The sequence below is a fragment of the Oryctolagus cuniculus genome, chromosome 19, assembly GCF_051225735.1.
Source record: "Oryctolagus cuniculus isolate XC-2025 breed Fujian yellow rabbit chromosome 19, ASM5122573v1, whole genome shotgun sequence".
In the NCBI taxonomy this organism is placed as follows: Eukaryota; Metazoa; Chordata; class Mammalia; order Lagomorpha; family Leporidae; genus Oryctolagus; species Oryctolagus cuniculus.
The window spans coordinates 9,601,222-9,620,207 of record NC_142885.1 but is presented as its reverse complement, the minus strand read 5'-3'; the positions used below and the strand labels follow the sequence as shown (position 1 = coordinate 9,620,207).

Sequence of the window (18,986 nt, the reverse complement as noted above, 5' to 3'; positions counted from 1 at the left end):
GGCCCTTGCTCTGCTTCATATTAATGCATCCAGCTTCATATTAATGCATCCTGGGAAACAGCAGATGATGGCCCAAGTGTTTGGAACCCTGTCACCTACATGTGAGACCCAGGTGGAGTTTTGAGTTTTGCATTTGCCCTGACTTAGGCCTGGCTCTTGAAAGTATTTGGGGAGTGTACCAACAGATGGAACACCCATAGCTCTCCCTCGCTCCCTCGCTCCCTCGCTCCCTCGCTCCCTCGCTCCCTCGCTCCCTCCCTCGCTCCCTCGCTCCCTCGCTCCCTCTCCCTCGCTCCCTCTCCCTCGCTCCCTCTCCCTCGCTCCCTCTCCCTCGCTCCCTCTCCCTCGCTCCCTCTCCCTCGCTCCCTCTCCCTCGCTCTCTCTCCCTCGCTCTCTCTCCCTCTCCCTCTCTCCCTCTCCTTCCTTCTCTCTCCCCTTCCCTTTTTCCCTGCCCTTCTGCTTCCCCTCCTTCCTTCCCCTTTGTTGTTCTGTCTTTCAAGTAGATGAAAATAATAGATGTTTTAAAAAAAATTGGAAATAGAGCTCTGTATATATTTATTTACTCAGGGAAAATTATTTCTGAAAGGGAGAAATTGTAAAAGATGAGAATGGGAGATTTAGAAGAAGATTTATTCACCAAAAAGAAGGACATTGATATTGGATGGAGGAAGGTTAAGGATATGTATGGATTTATTTATTTGAGAAATTTCTTATCTATTGGTTCACTCCCCAAATGCCCACAAAGGCCAGGGCTGGGCTAGAGCTAGAGCTAGAGCCAGAGGCTGGAAATGCAGTTCAGGTCTCCCATGTGGATGGCAGGAACCCAATTACTTGAGCCTTCACTGCTGTCTCCTAGCACCTGCATTGGCAGGAAGCTGGAGTTAGGAGCCAGAGCCTGGCAATGAACCCAAGAACTCTGATATGGAACATAGGTGTCTTAATCATTAGGTGAAACACTTGCTCCTTTATTTTTTCAGCAACAGTTATTAGTTCCTTTATTATGTGCCAAGCATTGTACTAGGTGCTAGAAATATAGTAAAGAAAATATGTAACCTTCCTTCATAGAATTTATAGTTTCAGTGTGTTAGATAAGGAATATATGAAATAACCAAGATGACTTTGGGATATTTTATGGTATGAAATAAAGTAGATCATACAAGTACATTAGTGTGTTCAATACTAATAGGAAATAATCTTGGAGAAAACAGGCTTGCACAAAAACAAAAATAATATGAAAAATCAGACTAGAAGTATGAGAAACAGTGAAAAGACCAGGTTTTGTGTGTGTGTGTGTGTGTGTATGTGTATGTGTTTGTAGTTATTTAAGAGGCAGAGAGAGAGGCCTCACATCCTCTAATCCACTCCTTGAATCCCTGGGGACCAAGAACTCAATCTATTACATGGGTGACAGGGACCTAACTACTTGAGTTATCACCTGCTACCTCCCAAGGCACTCTGATACGAGATGTGGGCATTCCAAGTAACATCTTAACTGCTGTACCAAATGTCAGTTTTGATTGTAGAATGAATAGTATGGTTTGCACATACTTGGAAGAAAATTATAGAAAAAAAATTCTTATGCAAATAAGATAGTGCATGTCTTTGAAGCATTCCTCTTGTTGTAATGACATGGTAACAAAAGCTGGAAGTATAAGTCTTAATTAGTACAGTCAGATGGTCTGAAGCTCAGATCACCCTAAGGGAGATTCTGAGTAGAATCAAGAACTAAATGGTTTTTTCTTTGGCTTTATGTGGCTATATGATCTCAGATGTGTCTGTTGAAAACTTTTGGAATACTGCAAACTCCATTGATTTAATTTCCAGTTTTATCGAATTGGTGTCATTCAATTGGTGTTGCTATATCTCCCATACTTCTCAGCATTCTTTTTCTAAGACTGGATTTTAGATAGGCAGATAAGGGTTTGCTCCCTAGGTGGTGCTTGTGAGTTGAATTGTGATTGTAGTGAATTTTTCTGTTTCCTGCTACAAATGAATCATTCTTCCTGTTTCTTAAAATTGCTAAGAGATCTTCCTGGAGTAGAAGTATAAAGAGGAATATCCAATGGATACAATTTGCATTAAATACCTTTAAGGAAAAGAACAGTCTAATGAGAGGAAATAGATTTCCTAAGTAAGATTGTGTAGGTCAGAGAATGCATCTCTAAGGAAATGATATTATCCAAATGAAAGTAGAGGAAGGAAGTTTAGGTGGGTAAAGTTCAGTATATTCCCAGTACTAAAAGAAAGCTGGTGTGAATGAAATTCAAAGAGCAAGGGGAGGCAAGATTGGGAAGTGGCTCTGGATAAATGGAAGTGCAGTGGGAAGCCACTCTGAAATCCATGAAAGCCAGGTGGGTTTTAGCTAGGGAGTGACATTCTCTAATGTTTAAAGGGACCCTTTGATGATTAATTGGAGATTGGAGGATGGGGAGAAGAGCAGACCAGTTAAGATGTTAATACTAGGATTAGGTATCTTGGTGCCTTGGATTAGGATTATGAAAGGGGAGAGAGACAAGTAGAATTTTTTTTCTTTTAGATTTATTTATTTATTTGAAAGGTGGAGCTACAGAGAGGCAGAGAGAGAGAGAAAGTCTTCAATCTGCTGGTTCACTCCCCAAATGGCTACAATGGCTGGAGCTAGGCTGATCTGAAGTCAGGAGCTTCTTCTGGGTCTCCCTTGCAGATGCAGGGGCCCAAGGACTTGGGCCATCTTCTACTGCTTTCCCAGAGTATAGCAGAGAGCTGTATTGGAAATGGAGCTGCTAGGACTCAAACTGGAGCCTGTATAGGTTGTCATCCCTCTGGGTGGCAGCTTTACCCATTATACCACAGTACCAGCCCCATAGAAGGTTATAAGATATATTTTGGAGATAAAAATGTCAGAACTTGGTAATGAATTAGATATTGGGTGGGGGGAGGTGAGTACAGGGAGGAGAGAATGTCAAAGATGGTTGACATCAGGCTTGAGCAGTTCCATGAAAGGAGGTGGGAAAAAGTAGAAGAACTAATCTGTGGGGTGAGATCAAGCTTTAGGTTTCAGACTTGTGTGTGACATCCAATTAGAGATGTCAAAAAGCTGTATGCCATCCGGGCTGGACTGAACATGGATTTCAGAGCTGTGGGAGTGGCTGAGCTTGCCTCAGGAGAAAGTGTGGTGTGAGGCTTTGGAGCCTCAATATTTAGAGATTAGGTGGAATACCCAGCAAAGGAATCTGAGGCAGGTGCTACCAGGAAGATGAGGCTGGGGCGGGGGCAGAAAAATGAGGCATTACAGAACCTAGGAAACTGGTATTTCCAGATTAAGTAGTTGATTCAAATGTCCTTAATGTGTCTGTGATATCGTCTTCATTATAGGCCACATGTGTGGACATCCAGCAGTTTTCCAGAGCACAGTGTCTTGTCCTGTGAGTTACTTGAAAGGAAACTAAAAAAGCCGCATGATTCTATCATTGGAAATTTCATTCTAAGCCATAAATATCCAGTTCCGTATCATTAGGGTGATTTTTCCCAACTCATTTTCTTAAAATTACTCATTACTTTCACAACCAGCCGTTGATTTTACTGATCTGTATGAACTTTATTTTTCCCCTTTAAGATTTAGTTATGTATTTGGAAGGCAGCACATGAGAGAAGAGAGGAGAGAGAGAATTTTTCATCGCTGGTTCACTCCCCAAATGGCCATAGCAACCAGGGCTGGGCAAGGTGAAAACCAGGAGCCTAAAACTCCATCCTTGTCTCCCATGTGGGTGGCAGGGGCCTGAGTACTTAGGCCATCATCCCTTGCTTTCCCAGGCACACTACGTGGGAGCTGGGTCAGAAGTGGAGTAGCTGGGACTTGAACTAGCAAGTATGGGATGCCAGCATCACAAGCAGCAGCTTAACCTGCTGTGCCCACAATATTGGCCTCTTCTAATTTTTCTTTTCTTCCTCCTTAAGATTGATTTGTATTGATTGTATTTATATTGTAATTGATCTGTATGAGCTTATAGTCTCTAGTCCTTTTTCCACTCTTTTTTTCTAAAAGTCTTACTAGGCCACCTCTATAATCAGCCAACACTGTCACTGGCAAATGTTCTTTCAGACTGATAGAGCATTGCCAACCAGTAGTTTGTTCTTTAAGATAAAGTAATTTAGAACCTGGCCCATAATATGTGATATTTTGAAAGGACCTGAATGTAAGTCACTTTTTTCTTCTGAGGGAAGATTTCAGTGGGTTGAGGACATTCTTTATTGGAGGGAAATTTAATGTAAAATTTGACAGTGGGAGGGTGAAATACTAGAGAAACATTGGTTGATGATGTTAGTTATGGTAACTGTGTGATATTGTGATAGTTATGTGCCTGGCTCTCTAAGAAGTGTCAACTGCATGAGTGTAAGCACTGGCAGGGAAGAGTGAATTGATTCCAGGTTTGTTTGCCACCTGGGTGGGCAAAGGACAGAGGGAAAGGGTGTTGAAGGTGTCTACAGATGAGCCTAAGAAAATGTTACAGAAGTGAAGCTGAGTAGTGTGCAAGGTGAAGAAGGCGAGGGTAGGAGGTGGACTGGAGAACCAGATAAAGTGGACGTTGGCAGTAAGTGAGGTGGGAGAATGGGGCATTTTTTATCAGAGTGGAGGTTTGGATGAGAGGCTCACAGGGTGCACATTTCCTGCAAATGACTGGGTAGGGCATGCACAAGTGGGTGTTGCTGGGTAGCCTGCAGGAAAAGGTTAAGGTTCTGTAGAAAGGAGGTGCTTTGTGAGGTATTCCTATGGAGGCAGTGGTCATCTGGAATAAAGGCAGGGTATGCAAAGGAGAAGACTGAACCAGATGCCAGCATCTTTACAAGGGAGTTGTGAAGGTGGTCAAGGCTCATGACACGGACCTTAAGGGGGGAAGAATTTTTGTAGGAGGAGGGGAGTAGTGGAATCAGGAAGTAAGAATGATGCTGGCCCCGCTTTCTGTCCTGAGACTCATTGAGGAGGGGGTCAAGAAAAGAGCTCAGAAAGCTGTGGTGTTTGTAGGTTTGTGGAATCTGTTAGGGGTAGTGTTCTTGGTGGGTCTCTAGGCTGCAAAAGGAAGGGAGAGGTTCAGTGAGGAGTCTGAGGATACATGGACATTTGTTGTTCAAGTCTGGAATTTCAGACGAGTTTGAGAGGGTGTGTAGGAAATGGGGTCAGCTTAGGAGATGTGAGGGTACAGAGTAGGGTTGGGAGTTTAGTAGGAAGTGAATTTGAGGAAGGCTTATTCTTCGAGCAGGTCTCAAAGTGAATTATTGATGGACAAACAGTAGACCTAGATCTGTGTCTTTTGGAGGAGGGTAATCCCACTGGTTGCAGCTTGGTGAATTTGCTCATCAGGATATGGATTAAGAACTCTAAATGCACACAAGAGATGCTTTAAAGAACTTCTCAGTAGTGTGTGCCAGCAGAGGACGAGACCCTATCTGAAAACCTGCCAGGCAACCTTTTTGTTTGAGAGCTGCAAATAGCAGAAACACTCCCTTTTGCCCGGTATAGGATAAAGATGGAGATGTGATACTTGAGTTTTTTTTTTTTTTTAAGATTTATTTATTTATTTGAAAGTCAGTTTTACAGAGAGAGGAAGAGGCAGAGAGAGAGAGAGAGATAAGTCTTCCGTCCAATGGTTCACTCCCCAGATGGCCGCAATGGCTGGAGCTATACCAATCAGGAGCCAGGAGCTTCCTCCAGGTCTCCCATGGGGGTGCAGGGGCCCAAGGACTTGGGATATCTACTGCTTTCCCAGGCCATAGCAGAGAGCTGGACTGGAAGAGGAGCAGCCGGGACCAGAACTGGAGCCCATATGGGATGCCGGCACTTCAGGCCAGGGCATTAACCCACTGTGCCACAGCACCGGCCCCAAGACTTGAGTTTTAAGCTCAGCACTGTCACCAAGTTAAACTGATTTTCAGCAAGTCAGTTAATTTCTCTGAGCCTTTGTTTTCCTTGTAAATTAGGGGTTAGATTAGTTTCTATGGAGATGTGATTCTGGGTCGTGGGAAGTTTTTATTGATTATGATTGGATTGAAGAAGGAAAAGTATATTTATACGTCTCTTATTTCAGTCTTAAAATTTTATTGGCCGGCGCCGCGGCTCAATAGGCTAATCCTCCACCTTGCGGTGCCGGCACTCCAGGTTCTGGTCCCGGTCGGGGCACCGGATTCTGTCCCGGTTGCCCCTCTTCCAGGTCAGCTCTCTGCTGTGGCCTGCAAGTCCTTGGGCCCTGCACCCCATGGGAGACCAGGAGAAGCACCTGGCTCCTGCCATTGGATCAGCGCGGTGTGCCAGCCGCAGTGTGCCAGCCGCAGTGTGCCAGCTGTGGCGGCCATTGGAGGGTGAGCCAACGGCAAAGGAAGACCTTTCTCTCTTTCTCTCTCTCTCACTGTCCACTCTGCCTGTCAAAAAAATTTTTTTATTTATTTGAGAGTGAAAAAGGGAGGCTAAGGGGAAGATGGGGGGAGAGGAGAGAGCCCATCTACTGCCATGGTTGGGACTGGGCCGAAGCCAGGAACTGGGAACTCAGTCCAGGTCTCTGATGTGGGTGTCAGGAACCCAGTTACTTGAGCCATCACTGCTGTCTCCTAGGGTTTGCATTAGCAAGAAGCTGGAATCAGGAACCAGGGATAATTCAGGCATTCTGACCTAGGATGCAAGCATCTTAACCTGTGTCTGCACCGCTGAGCTGAATGCCTGCCCCTTATCTCAGTTTTTTTTCCCCCTGATACAGGTCAATATCTAGTTTGGGTCCAGTGTTCCTCTCCAAACTGTGAGAAATGGAGGAGGCTGCATGGGAATATCGACCCCTCAGTTCTTCCAGATAATTGGTCCTGTGATCAGAATACAGGTAGAAAAGGGTGGAAATGTTTTTGTCATGTTTTCTTGTTCCTCCCTGTTCTTTCCCTGCACATACCCTTTAGATTAACCGTGATGTAGGTGCAGTCAGCACTCTAGGGGTTCTTGTAAGTCACTGGGAGAAAGGAAGGCTCTTGCGGTCATGTGGTAATGACTTGGGGCAGAGAGGGCTGGAGGAAGACAGCTGCAGTTCTGTTGTGAAGAGGGGCCTGGAGTCTAAAGGGCTGTGCTGAGCATGTCCATTTTCTGCAGCTTGGCTCTGATCCGGTCAATCTTGATTAGAATATTGGGGTGGGGTTGGTGGATAGGGAGGGATATAGACTATGTTGGGGAAAGGCAGGTGCAAGAGATCCTGTAAATCTAGGACTCCAGTATGTTTAAAACTACTTGTAAGAGATGATGATGATCTACTGCATCCTGATTATTTAACAGGAGAGAGAACAGTTCAGAGACACTATTCTCATGCTGTTCCTGGATGGAAGCAGAGTCAGGTGTGATGGGATGTTGGCAGGAGTTTGGGATCTCTTTCTGTGGACCATTTTCAGGCTGCTCTCTTCCTCCTGGCTGCAGTTGCATTCCCCCATTGGTCTTGATTCTTCCATTCTCCTTCCCCAGGCACCCCTTTGGCCCTAGACCAGTTCCTTCTTCCCTACATCCTCATCCGGATTTTTACCTTAGGAATCTCTTCCCACCCTTTCATTCCTTCTCTCTTTGGCAGACTTGAAGTATAATAGCTGTGATATTCCTGAGGAGACTTGGACGGGGTGTGAGAGTGAAGTGGCCTATGCCACCTACATTCCAGGATCCATCATCTGGGCTAAGCAGTATGGTTACCCCTGGTAGGGCACCATGATGACATAGAGTATCCTTGGTAGAGAGAGGGAGGGAAGGAAATGGAAAGCATGTGTGATGTAAATAGTACTTGCCTTACAAATAGAAAGGGTTGCTGGGGGCTGAGGGTGGGGGTAGGTGGAGATAAAGTACCAAGCTTAGAGGCTTTGCAAAAGTATCTTTGCCAGAGGATTCCTGGTGGAGATGGTATCTTCTTGGAAAAACAGATCTGACATGCTACCCTGAGTGAGTAGGAAGAGGAGGGTAGATTTAAAGCGTCAAAAAAAAAATTTTGTGTATTTATTTGAAAGGCAGAACAACAGAGAGAGGTAGAGACAGATGGAAACACACACACACACGCACATACACAGATCTTCCATCAGCTGGTTCATTCCCCAAATGGCTGCAACAGTGAGGTCTGGGCTAGGCTAAAGCAAAGAGTGGGTGTCAGGAGCCCAAGTACTTGAGCCATCATCTGTCTTCCCAGGCACATTAACAGGGGGCTGGATCAGAAGCGGGGCAGCTGGGACTGTGAACCGATGCTCTGGATATAGGATGTAGGCATCACAAGTGATGGCTTATGCTGTTGTGCTGTGATGCCAGCATCCCCCCTCCCTTTTTCTTCTCTAAACCCAGGAAGCCATATTTAGGTCCAAAATGGCTTTAGTTTGAGGAATTCCCACAGGTCAGGACTTTAAGAAATATTTATTTGAAATGTAGTCATGCACACAAACTCTCACCTATGTATGCACACATACACAGAGATCTTTCATCTGTTGGTTCACTCCCCAGATTTCTTTATTTTTTTTTTAAAGATTATTTTATTTGAAAGTCAAAGTTACACAGAGAGAGGAGAGGCAGAGAGAGAGAGAGAGAGAGAGAGAGAGAGAGAGAGAGAGGTCTTCCATCCGTTGGTTCAATCCCCAGTTGGCCACAACAGCCGGAGCTGCGCTGATTCAAAGCCAGGAGCCAGGAGCTTTCTCCAAGTCCCCCATGCGGGTTCAGGGGTCCAAGGACTTGGGCCATCTTCTACTGCTTTCCCGGGCCACATCAGAGAGCTAGACAGGAAGTGGAGCAGCTGGGTCTCAAACTAGCGCCCACATGGATGCCAGTGCTTCAGGCCAGGGCGTTAACCCGCTGTGCCACAGTGTCAGCCCCCCCAGATTTCTTTAACAGCCAGGTCTGGACCAGACTGAAACCAGGAGCCCAGACCTCAATCCAAGTTTCTCATGTGGGTGCATTATTTGAAATATCACTTGCTGCCTACCAAGGTTCACATAGTAGTAAGCTGGAATCTGAGGTGGAGCCAGGACTCAAATCAAGGCAATCATATGGGGTGCGGGTGTCCCAAAGGGTATCTTAACAGCTGTGCCAAACACCCACTTCTAAGACATTTTTTCCATTGAGATGAGACAGACATGCAAAGTAAAGAAAATGAGGAGGGGTCAATAGTTTCTTCCTTTGGAGATATTCCTCATTAGAAGATTTTGTTTGCAGGGTTGTGGGAGAGCCCAGAAGGATAACAACTTTATTAAAAGGTTTTTGGTTTGTTCTTTAGTAGTGACCACTGGAGGGTACTGACAGGCAGGGGATGGGAATCTGTCTTTGGGATCCTTTGCTTGCCAAATGTATTGCCATTTTCTCTCCATGATGAAACTGTACTCTATCTAGCTCCCTTTCTTCAACTCACTATACCTGTCTGTCTTCTCCAGGTGGCCAGGCATGATAGAATCTGATCCTGACCTGGGGGAATATTTTCTTTTTGCCTCTCAACTTGATTCCCTGCCGGTAAGTGTCCTGGTGTAGGCTAAAGTAATGAGCAGACCCATCCTAATAGAATTAGAAACAGGCGCAGCCAGTGGACACATGTGGAAGCAGATACTTACATAGGAGAACAAACACAGAGATAAGTGCTCACACATAGAAAGAAACTGGCTTACATATCATTAAATATCCATTGCAAGGACATTTACAGTTTTTTCCCTTCCAATATTTATTTATTTGAAAGGCAGGATTACAGAGAGGCAGAGGCAGAGAGAGAGAAGTCTTCCATTTGTTGGTTCACTCCCCAGATGGCTACAAGGCCAGGTCTGGGTCAGACCGAATCCAGAGCCTCATCTGGGTCTACCATGTGGGTGCAGGGCCCCAGAACTGGGCCGTCCTCTTTTTCCCAGGTGCATCAGCAGAGAGCTGGATCAGCAGTGGAGTAGCCAGAACTTGAACCAGTGACCATATGGGAAGCCGGTGCTGCAGGCAGTGGCTTAACCTGCTACTCTATAGCTCTGGCCCCATTTTGTTTTTGTTTTTAAATATTTATTTATTTGAAATAGTTGCAAGGGAGAAAAAGCGACATCTTTGATCAGCTGGTTTATCTCAAATGGCTGTGATGACTCTGACTGGGCTAGGCTGAAGCCAGGAGCCTGAAACTGCATCTGGGACTCCCACAGGGGTGGCAGGGACACAAATACTTGGGCCATCTTCTGCTTTCCCAGGTGTATTAAGGAGCTGGATCAGAAGTGGGGCAGCCAGAACTAGAACCGGTACTCATATGGGATAGCAGTGTAAGTCAGGCTTCAGGGAGCGTGTGAGGCCCAGTACTGTGGGGAGCAACCCGGACTAGACTAAGTTACTGGAATTAAGACTTATTCTATGCATCTGCTCTCCCACAATATGGTGCTGAGAAGGGAGTAACAACTTCTACGCAGCTGCCTCTCGCCAATTTGATTGACTGAGCTGCAGGAGCTGATCTTGCTCCTGATTGGAGGAGAGCAGCGTACTCGGTGTGTGGGTAGCAGAGTTGGGATTGGTGGAAGAGGACTATAAAGGAGGAGAGAGACAACATGCACCAGGAACATCTAGGGGGAACATCTATCTGAAGGAACACCTGTGCAGCCCCCGAGAGAGCCGGCCGGTGGTGTGCCGCTCCCCCGCGGAAGTGGGGAAGGTGGCGGGGGCACCGCCCTTCCACGGAGGTGGAAGGGACGGTAGCCAACCCGGGAAGAACCAGCAGCAAACCCGGGGAGGGCCGAGCAGACAGAAGAACAGCGCAGGGTCCTGTGTCGTTCCTCCACGAAGACGGGGAGCGACACAGTACTTTCTCTGTGAATCCTGTTTGCCCCCAACCTCCTCTGGTGAGAGGAGAAAAGCATGGAGGACAGGAGCCTTGACAGGACCATCTTTTATTTCAGTCTAAATACCACGTGACATTTTTTGGAGAAACAGTTTCTCGTGCTTGGATCCCTGTCAACATGCTAAAGAATTTCCAGGAGCTGTCCCTGGAGCTAGCAGGAGTGGTGAGCAAACCCGGAGGGTCTGTTGTGACTCAGAACTGGGAAGTGAAAGCTGCCCTTTATTTAACCTGATTTTCTCCCAGAGGAAAGCGTGTGGTTAAAAAGTCCCATGTCTAACCAGGTGTGCCAAGGACAAGGTTATGTGTAAGGGACTGTTCTTTCTACCAGGCTTATGGTGGTATAATGATTCTTTTCCATGTCCTTCTGTGCATGTGAGTAGAGGGCCTCCCTGAAGACTGAGGCTTTTAGAGTTGAGCCAGAGCAAGAGTGGCAGACATGAGGACCCAGGTTAATTGTAGGTTTCTGTTTTAGCGCTGTGGACATTTTGGGCCAGGTGGTCCTTTGTTGTTGGGAGCTGCCCTGCATAATGGTTAGCAGCATTCCTGAGCTCTGCTCACATCTAGCCAGTAACACCTCATACCCCCACCCCGTCCCCTGCCCCAGTTGTGACCAAAAAAAAAGTTGTCTTCAGATATTTCCAGGTGTTTGCTGGGGGATAATCTCTCCTAGATGAAGACCACTGGATTGGTTAACTCGTATTTCTTTCATGTAGTCACTTTGGGTTATACCAGCTTTAAAATGAGCAGAGGCCCAACAGCTCAGGGTCCTTAGGAAATCAAGCAGTGAGTATTAAGTCAAGAATCTGGATCCTAAGAAACGTGAGAGGGGCATTTGGTCTTGCAGTTAAAGTGCCCATGTCCCACACTGGAATGCCTGGTGGCTTCTGCTCCTGATTCCAGCTTCCTGCCAATGCAGGCCCTGGGAGGCAGTGGTGGTGGCTCTTGTAGGGTTCTTGCCACCCATGTGGGAGGAGACTTAGATTGAGCTCCTGGCTTAAGACCCATGTAAAGGCAATTGTGGGCATTTGGGGACTGAATCAAGAATGGGATTTCTGTTTCTGTCTCTTAAAAAAAATAAAACTTGTGAAAGTTTAAAAATGGAGTCACCTGAACCTCAGTCTTCTCAGATTTCTATGGGACTCGCTTTGAAGGCACCAGAAGGTTGGTTGAAATATTTCTAGGTTGGTGTGATGCTTACTGGGGATGGGATGGGGGGAATGGAGGACTGCGACTGGGCTCAAAATATTAAGAAAAGCAGTATTAGATTAATACAGGAACCGGAACTAATTAAAGATAATATTTGTGGGTAGCAATATGTTGGGGTTACTTCGCTAATATTTACTACTAACTCTTTATTATTATTTAATGTTTATGTTTATTTGAAAAAAGAGTAATGGGAGGGAGAAAGGGATATCTGCCATCTACTGGTTTACTCCCCAAATAGCTGCAACTCTGAAGCTGGGAGTTCCCACGTGGGTGGCAGGGAGCAGCTGGGACTCTAAAACACATGCTTTGACATGAGATGCTGTTGTTGCAGGAGGCAGCTTAGTTCATGGCACTGTAACATAGTTACTACTATTTAAAAAAAAAGATTTTTTAAAGATTTATTTATGTCAAGAGCAGAGTTACAGAGAAGAAAGATCTTCTCTGTTCATTCCCCAAATGGCCACAGTGGCTGGAGCTGAGCTGATCTGAAACCAGGAACCAAGAGCTTCTCTGGGTCTCCCACATGGGTGCAGGGGCCCAAGAACTTGGGCCATCCTCTGCTGGTTTCCCAAGTGCATTGGCAGGAAGCTGGATTGGAAGTGGAGCAGCCAGGACTCTAACTGGCGCCCTTATAGGACTGGGACTTTAACCTACTGTGCCACAACACTGGCCCCTTGGCTATTGCATTTCTGATCCAACTCCCTGTTAATGGCCTGGGAAAGCAGTGGGAGATGACCCAAGTGCCTGGGCCACTGGACCCATGTGGGAGACCTGAAAGAGGTTCCTGGTTTTGGACTGGCCCAACTGGAGCTGTCGTGGCCAACTGGGGAGTGAACCAGCAAATGGAAGACCTCTCTGTCTCTCCTTCGCTCTGTAACTCTGCCCTTCAAATAAATAAATCTTTTTTTTAAAGGCAGAGCATAGAGTAAGAGCAAGAGACAGAGATCTTCCATTTGCTGGGTTACTCTGGGTGAAGCTGAAGCCAGGAACCAGGAACTCCATCCTGATATCACACATGGGTCGCAAGCCCAAACATTTGGGCCATCTCCTGCTGTCTTTTTCAGGTGCATTAGCAGAAGCTGGATCAGAAGTGGAGTAGCTGGGACTCAAACTGGTACTCTGATATGGATACCATTGTTGGAAGCGTCAGTTAATCATCTGTGCCACAACACTGGCCCCTTATTACTAATTCTTAACCTTTAAGTCAGTATTTATAGTTGACACTAATCTTCCATTTCAGAAAAAGTGCAGGAACAAGGACTGCAGCCAGAAACTGGAGGCAGCTCTAATGATGGCTCAGCAGGCAGAACAGATCAGCATTCAGGTGGGAAAGTGTTGAGACCACATTCTTGCTCCTCTTAGGTCTCAAGCACAAAACGATCCATCCTCTCAGCACTGCAGGAAACCAGCGTCCTTCACATTATGTGGTTATCTTAGAATTACTCTTCTTCTCAGACCAGATTACCTTGATTCCTTTCTCCACCTGCAGTCTAGTGAGATCCTGTCTTGTCTAGACAGACACAGTTTGTGGTAGGGAGCATCCCATCTCCCTGTTTAACCTCAAGTATCAGGTATATTTGCCCTAACCTTTCTTTCATGCAGAGTCTTTTTTTTTTAAAAAAGATTTTATTTATTTACTTGAGAGGTAGAGTTACAGAGTGAGAGAGACAGACCTCCTCCCAACCACTGGTTCACTTCCCAAATGGTTGCAATGGCCAGAGCTGAGCAGATCTGAAACTGGGAGCCAGGAGCCTCTTCAGGGTCACCCAAGCAGGTGCAGGGGCCCAAACACTTGGACCATTTTCCCCTGCTTTCCCATGCCAAAAGCAGAGAGCTGGATTGGAGGAAGAGCATCAGGGACACTCATATGAGATGTTGGCACCCATATGGGATGCTGGCATCACAGGCAAAGGCCTAGCTTACTACCCCATAGTGCTGGCCCTACAAAGTCAGTTTTTTTTTAACTTGTTTGACAGAGTTATAAACAGTGAGAGAGAGACAGAAAGGTCTTCATTCCATTGGTTCACTCCCCAAAAAGGCCGCCATGGCTGGCGCTGTGCTGATCCGAAGCTAGGAGCCAGGTGCTTCCTCCCAGTCTCCCAAGCGGGTGCAGGGGCCCAAGCACTTGAGCCATCCTCCACCGCCCTCCTGGGCCACAGCAGAGAGCTGGAGTGGAAGAGGAGCAGCCGGGACTAGAACCCGGTGCTCATATGGGATGCTGGCACCGCAGGTGGAGGATTAACCAAGTGAGCCATGGTGCCGGCCTATAAAGTCAGTTTTTTACCCTCAAATTCTGGTGGTGGCATGGAGAATAACAAACAGTGAATTTCTTCTTCCCAATTATTTGTTGAATTATAAATAAACTGGAAAAAGAGCAGAGTTAGTACATATCCATAAAAGTGCAGATAAACCTAATGTGATATTTAAAGAGAAACTAGTATGGGAAATGAATACAAATTTCTTTGTAACTAAAATTTAGAAGACAGAGCCCTTTGGGTAGCAGATGATGCTCTTTATTTCTTGTTTCCCTCAGGAGCGGGTTAACTTGTTTGGTTTCCAGAGCCGATACAATGGATCTGACAGCAGTGGGGAAGGGAAAGGTAGGAGATGCAAAGGATGTAGACTAGAGTGGGCAGCAGGGCTCTTGCAGGCGGGCAGCATCCCCGCTTTCCTTGATTCTGTATTCCATGTTGTCAGCCTCATTCTGGATTCCAAAATAGTAGGCTCTTATGAACGTCATTGACCCAGGATTCAGAATGGATGACAGATGGCTAGAGGGAGGAATGGAGAAAGGAAGAGGGGAGGGGAGGGAGGGTTGTGTGTGAATAGTCATGGACTTTGGAAAGAAACATGGTAATCTGTGGTCACATTTTGTGGAGATACCACTTGGACATTGAAGGCAGATTTAGAAGACACATTCTCGGAAATCAGCTCCATTAACTTATCAACAATTTTATTGGATAAATATTTTAGCCTTTCTTCCCGTTTTCTGTTGCAGACTTAAGGCCCTCTGAGTCTAATAGCCCAGAGTCCTGCTTGGAGAAAGAGGGGGAGGAGGAGTCAGAGATAGAGGAGGAGTCAGAGTCAGAGAAAAAGGTAAGATTAGCCTTAAATATTGGCTTAGGTAGCGTCTGGGAGTTTTCTTCTGGCCAATACTGCGAGGATCTGGTTAGCATGGACTTCTATTTGCTAAGGAAACATCTTGTCTCTGCTTCAGGATAGCCCCCGCTATCTGGTGTCACCTCCTAGGAGTCTCAAGGGAAACAGGCTCCCTTCTGTGCTTATTCTTATTTCTCACATCTGTAGAAGCTTCTTTTTTGATAATCTCAGTGTCTATGATGTTTATTTGGTTCTTCCTAGAACAATTTCAGAAAATAGTTGCTTCTCTACTCCTTTTTCCCTATGTGGACACTTAGGATAAACATTCACTTGTTTTGTTAGTATCTCTTTCCAGGTATATTAAAATATATAAATACACACACAAACACATAAATATATATATAAACTTTTTTCCTGTTTTTTTTTTTTTTTTTTTTTTGACAGGCAGAGTTAGTGAGAGAGAAAGACAGAGAGAAAGGTCTTCCTTTACTGTTGGTTCACCCTACAAGTGGCCATTGCGGCCGGTGTGCTGTGCCGACCCGAAGCCAGGAGCCAGGTGCTTCCTCTTGGTCTCTCATGCGGGTACAGGGCCCAAGGACCTGGGCCATCCTCCACTGCACTCCTGGGCCACATCAGAGAGCTGGACTGGAAGAGAAGCAACCGGGACTAGAACCCAGAGTGCCGGCGCCACAGGCAGAGGATTAGCCTAGTGAGCCACGGCGCCGGCCCCTATATAAACTTTTTTAATTCAACAATTTTTATCTTGCTTGTGTTCTTTTTTTGCCTTTGTTTATGCATAAAGCCTTGCATTGACTAAGACCAAAAGGATGGGGAAGTGGCTGCACACTTTGCACACTTTTATCTGTGTAGTCATAGATTTAAATTGTATCAGGTTCACAGAATCTAATTTGACTCCTCAAAGGCCACTCATGATTCTGAAGCATCCCCCTCTTAAAAATGATTATGTGACTTAATTTATCTTTTTCTAATTTTCTCTCCCATCCTCAGGACCCAACTTTGCCCAGTCCCAAGCAAGCCAAAATACGAACAAAAAATCCCAAATCAAAGGGTAAGCAAGCCAGATGGAAATGGAACATGTCTCACAGTTAAGATGGGGCTGAGGTAGACAGCTTCAGGGGTCTGCAGGTAGCTATACCTTACTGACTGTCTCAGCTCCAAGACCTGAGGAAACAGGAAAGACTGACTGATAGTGTCAGAGGAGGAATTGTGGCCACCTCACTTGAGTGCACTGAATTCTAAAATCTTAGAAAAGATGGAAGGGTTAAAATTAGCCCAGAAGGATGACTTCCTGGAGAACAAGGCTTTGGGGAGAACCAGAAAGAAAAGGAGAAGGTGCAGGGGACAGGATAGAGGGAGAGGTGGAGAGGGAGAGGACAGAGAAGAGAAAGAGAATGGGAAACTAGATGCCACCGAGAGAACTCACTAGATTGAGAATGACTAGAAGATGTGGGGCAGGCAAAGATGAAGTGGAGGGTCCATCTGCCCTTGAGTTAGAAGTTAATGAATTTCTTTCATGGTTGGTTAGTGGAGTTTGTTGCAGGCATGACCAATGGACGAGGTGGGACCCTGCCAAAGAAGACAGTGAAGAGATCTCTAGACAGTGAATGTACAGCTCCTTCTACACCCATAATGCGAGGGGAAGAAGACCAAAGGAATTCAGATCCTGATCAGCCAGGTCAGACTTCAGGCCCATGAAACTGAGAATGAGGTCCTTGTCTACCTCTCCCCTCCCTTGATAGTTTCTTAACAATTCTACAGTTTTTAATTATTTTAAAGAGTAGAAATTAGAATGAAAGGGCAATTCTCAGATTGTACCCAGCACACTCTATGGAAACCCAGTGGTTATTGATTTGATTTGATGTAGGGACAGAGGATGGAAGGGACCAGAGAACTAATGTTCTTTTTTCCTGTTTTTTACTTTTAAAAAACATGTTTATTTTTTATCTACTTGAAAGGCCAAGTGTGTGTGTGTGTGTGTGTGTGTGAGAGAGAGAGAGAGAGAGAGAGAGCGTGAGTGTGCAAGTAGGAAAGATTTTTAACTGCTTATGTTTTTCCCCCAAATACCTGCAATAGCTGAGACTGAGCCAGGCTGAAGCCAGGCTGGGTCTCCCACATGGGTGTTAGGAACTGAGACACCTGAGCCATCATTTGCTGCTTCCCAGGACACATTAACAGGAAGCTGGGCTGGAAGTGGAGTAGCTGGAACCAGAACAGGCACCCAAGTATGGGATGTGGGCATCCTAAGTGGCAGTTTAACGCGCTGTATCATAATGCCTACCTCAAGAGAACTAATGTCTATTGAGCTGGCTAGAGACATACTTCTGTGCTTTTTCCTTTTTAATTATTTCAGTAGCTCTGTGACTGGATATTGCCACTTTAAAGATAAGGAAACAGGCCGGCGCCGCGGCTCACTAGGCTAATCCTCCGCCTAGCGGCGCCGGCACACCGGGTTCTAGTCCCGGTCGGGGTGCCGGATTCTGTCCCAGTTGCCCCTCTTCCAGGTCAGCTCTCTGCTGTGGCCAGGGAGTGCAGTGGAGGATGGCCCAAGTGCTTGGGCCCTGCACCCCATGAGAGACCAGGATAAGTACCTGGCTCCTGCCTTCGGATCAGCACGGTGCGCCAGCCGCAGTGCGCTGGCCGCGGCGGCCATTGGAGGGTGAACCAATGGCAAAGGAAGACCTTTCTCTCTCTCTCTCTCTCTCTCACTGTCCACTCTGTCTGTCAAAAAATAAAAAAAAAAGATAAGGAAACAGACTCAAAAGTTTTTTTTTTTTTCATTATTTGAAATGCAGAGTTAAAGAGAGGCAGAGAGACAGAGAGAAAGTCTTCCATCCACTGGTTGACTCACCAAATGGCCACAGTGGCCAGAGCCAGAAGTCCTCTGGGTCTCCCATGCTGGCGGCAAGGGCCTAAGGACTTGGGCTGTCTTCTGTTGCTTTCCCGGGCCATAACAGAGAGCTGGATTAGAAGTAGAGCAGCTGAGACTTGAACTGGCACCCATATGGGATGCTGGCACTGCAGATGGTGGCATTACCTGCTATGCTATAGTGCCAGCCCCTCAAAGGGTTTAAAATGTGTTCAAGACCTGTGTCAAGCATGTGGCTGATCAATGGCTTGAATCCAGATTTTTCTGACAACCCACATTCTTTGTATTTTGAAAGTCAATCTTTTCAGATATTTCTTAGAAATAGGAATTTAGGAGTTTGACTTATAAAAGGTCAGTATAGACTGACCTAAAAGGACTTTCAACTTTGTCACCTTCTCATTTAGGCCCTAAGAAAAAATTTAAAGCTCCCCAAAGCAAGGCCTCAGCAACCAGTTTGGCTGAGGAAGAAGTTAGAACAGTGCCCAAGGGCCTGACCCCACAAGTGCAACGGAGGGCCTGTCCCTCGCTGGGGAAAAGACCCAGACTCCAGGAGCCAGCAGCTCAGGAGGCTGAAATTCTCCCTCCTGAAGATGAAGTCTCCAGTGACTTGGACCTGGAGCAACTCATGGAAGATACTGGAAAAGAACCAGAAGAGAGAGAGGAGCCTCAGCACAGAGACAGTGAAGAGGAGTTCATGGCCCTCTTTGAGGAGTAGCTGTGCTCTCTTGCCTCCCTGGAGCAGGAGGAAGGTTGTTCAGTGGGGTCCTGAGACATGGACAAATGTTGAGCTGTTAACTGGCTAGAAGGTTCAAGTCATGATCATGCAGTTTGTGTGTTAATAAAGCAGGTTACTGATGCCTTGGGTTTGGTTTGTGTCTAACCACAGGTGGGTTTGGCTCTTTCCCTCTTCTCCCGTGTTCCCCATAGCACATTGTGGTTTCTGGTGTGGACTCTGCACAGTACAGGAGTCTGGGGAGGGCAGC

The 18,986-nt window shown here is 46.2% G+C and overlaps 1 protein-coding gene across 45 annotated transcripts in view; it reads left to right on the top strand.

The window, feature by feature from the left end:
• ZCWPW1 (zinc finger CW-type and PWWP domain containing 1) overlaps positions 1–18,861 on the top strand; it is a 32,577-nt gene extending 13,716 nt beyond the window's left edge. For 20 of the 45 annotated variants that reach the window (XM_089320987.1, XM_089321005.1, XM_089320993.1 and 17 more), the window contains 10 exons: positions 6,726–6,842; positions 7,569–7,689; positions 9,394–9,469; positions 10,870–10,974; positions 13,258–13,341; positions 14,551–14,617; positions 15,016–15,113; positions 16,125–16,185; positions 16,663–16,812; positions 18,408–18,861. In XM_089320987.1, coding sequence (XP_089177113.1) covers positions 6,726–6,842; positions 7,569–7,689; positions 9,394–9,469; positions 10,870–10,974; positions 13,258–13,341; positions 14,551–14,617; positions 15,016–15,113; positions 16,125–16,185; positions 16,663–16,812; positions 18,408–18,718 — 1,190 coding nt within the window. In that variant the 3' untranslated portion in view covers positions 18,719–18,861. Of the gene's footprint in view, positions 1–6,725; positions 6,843–7,568; positions 7,690–9,393; positions 9,470–10,869; positions 10,975–13,081; positions 13,132–13,257; positions 13,342–14,550; positions 14,618–15,015; positions 15,114–16,124; positions 16,186–16,662; positions 16,813–18,407 lie in introns of those variants that run through there. The other 25 variants (XM_089320995.1, XM_089320992.1, XM_089320989.1 and 22 more) reach the window with 15 other exon arrangements.
• Positions 18,862–18,986: the final 125 nt, after the last annotated feature.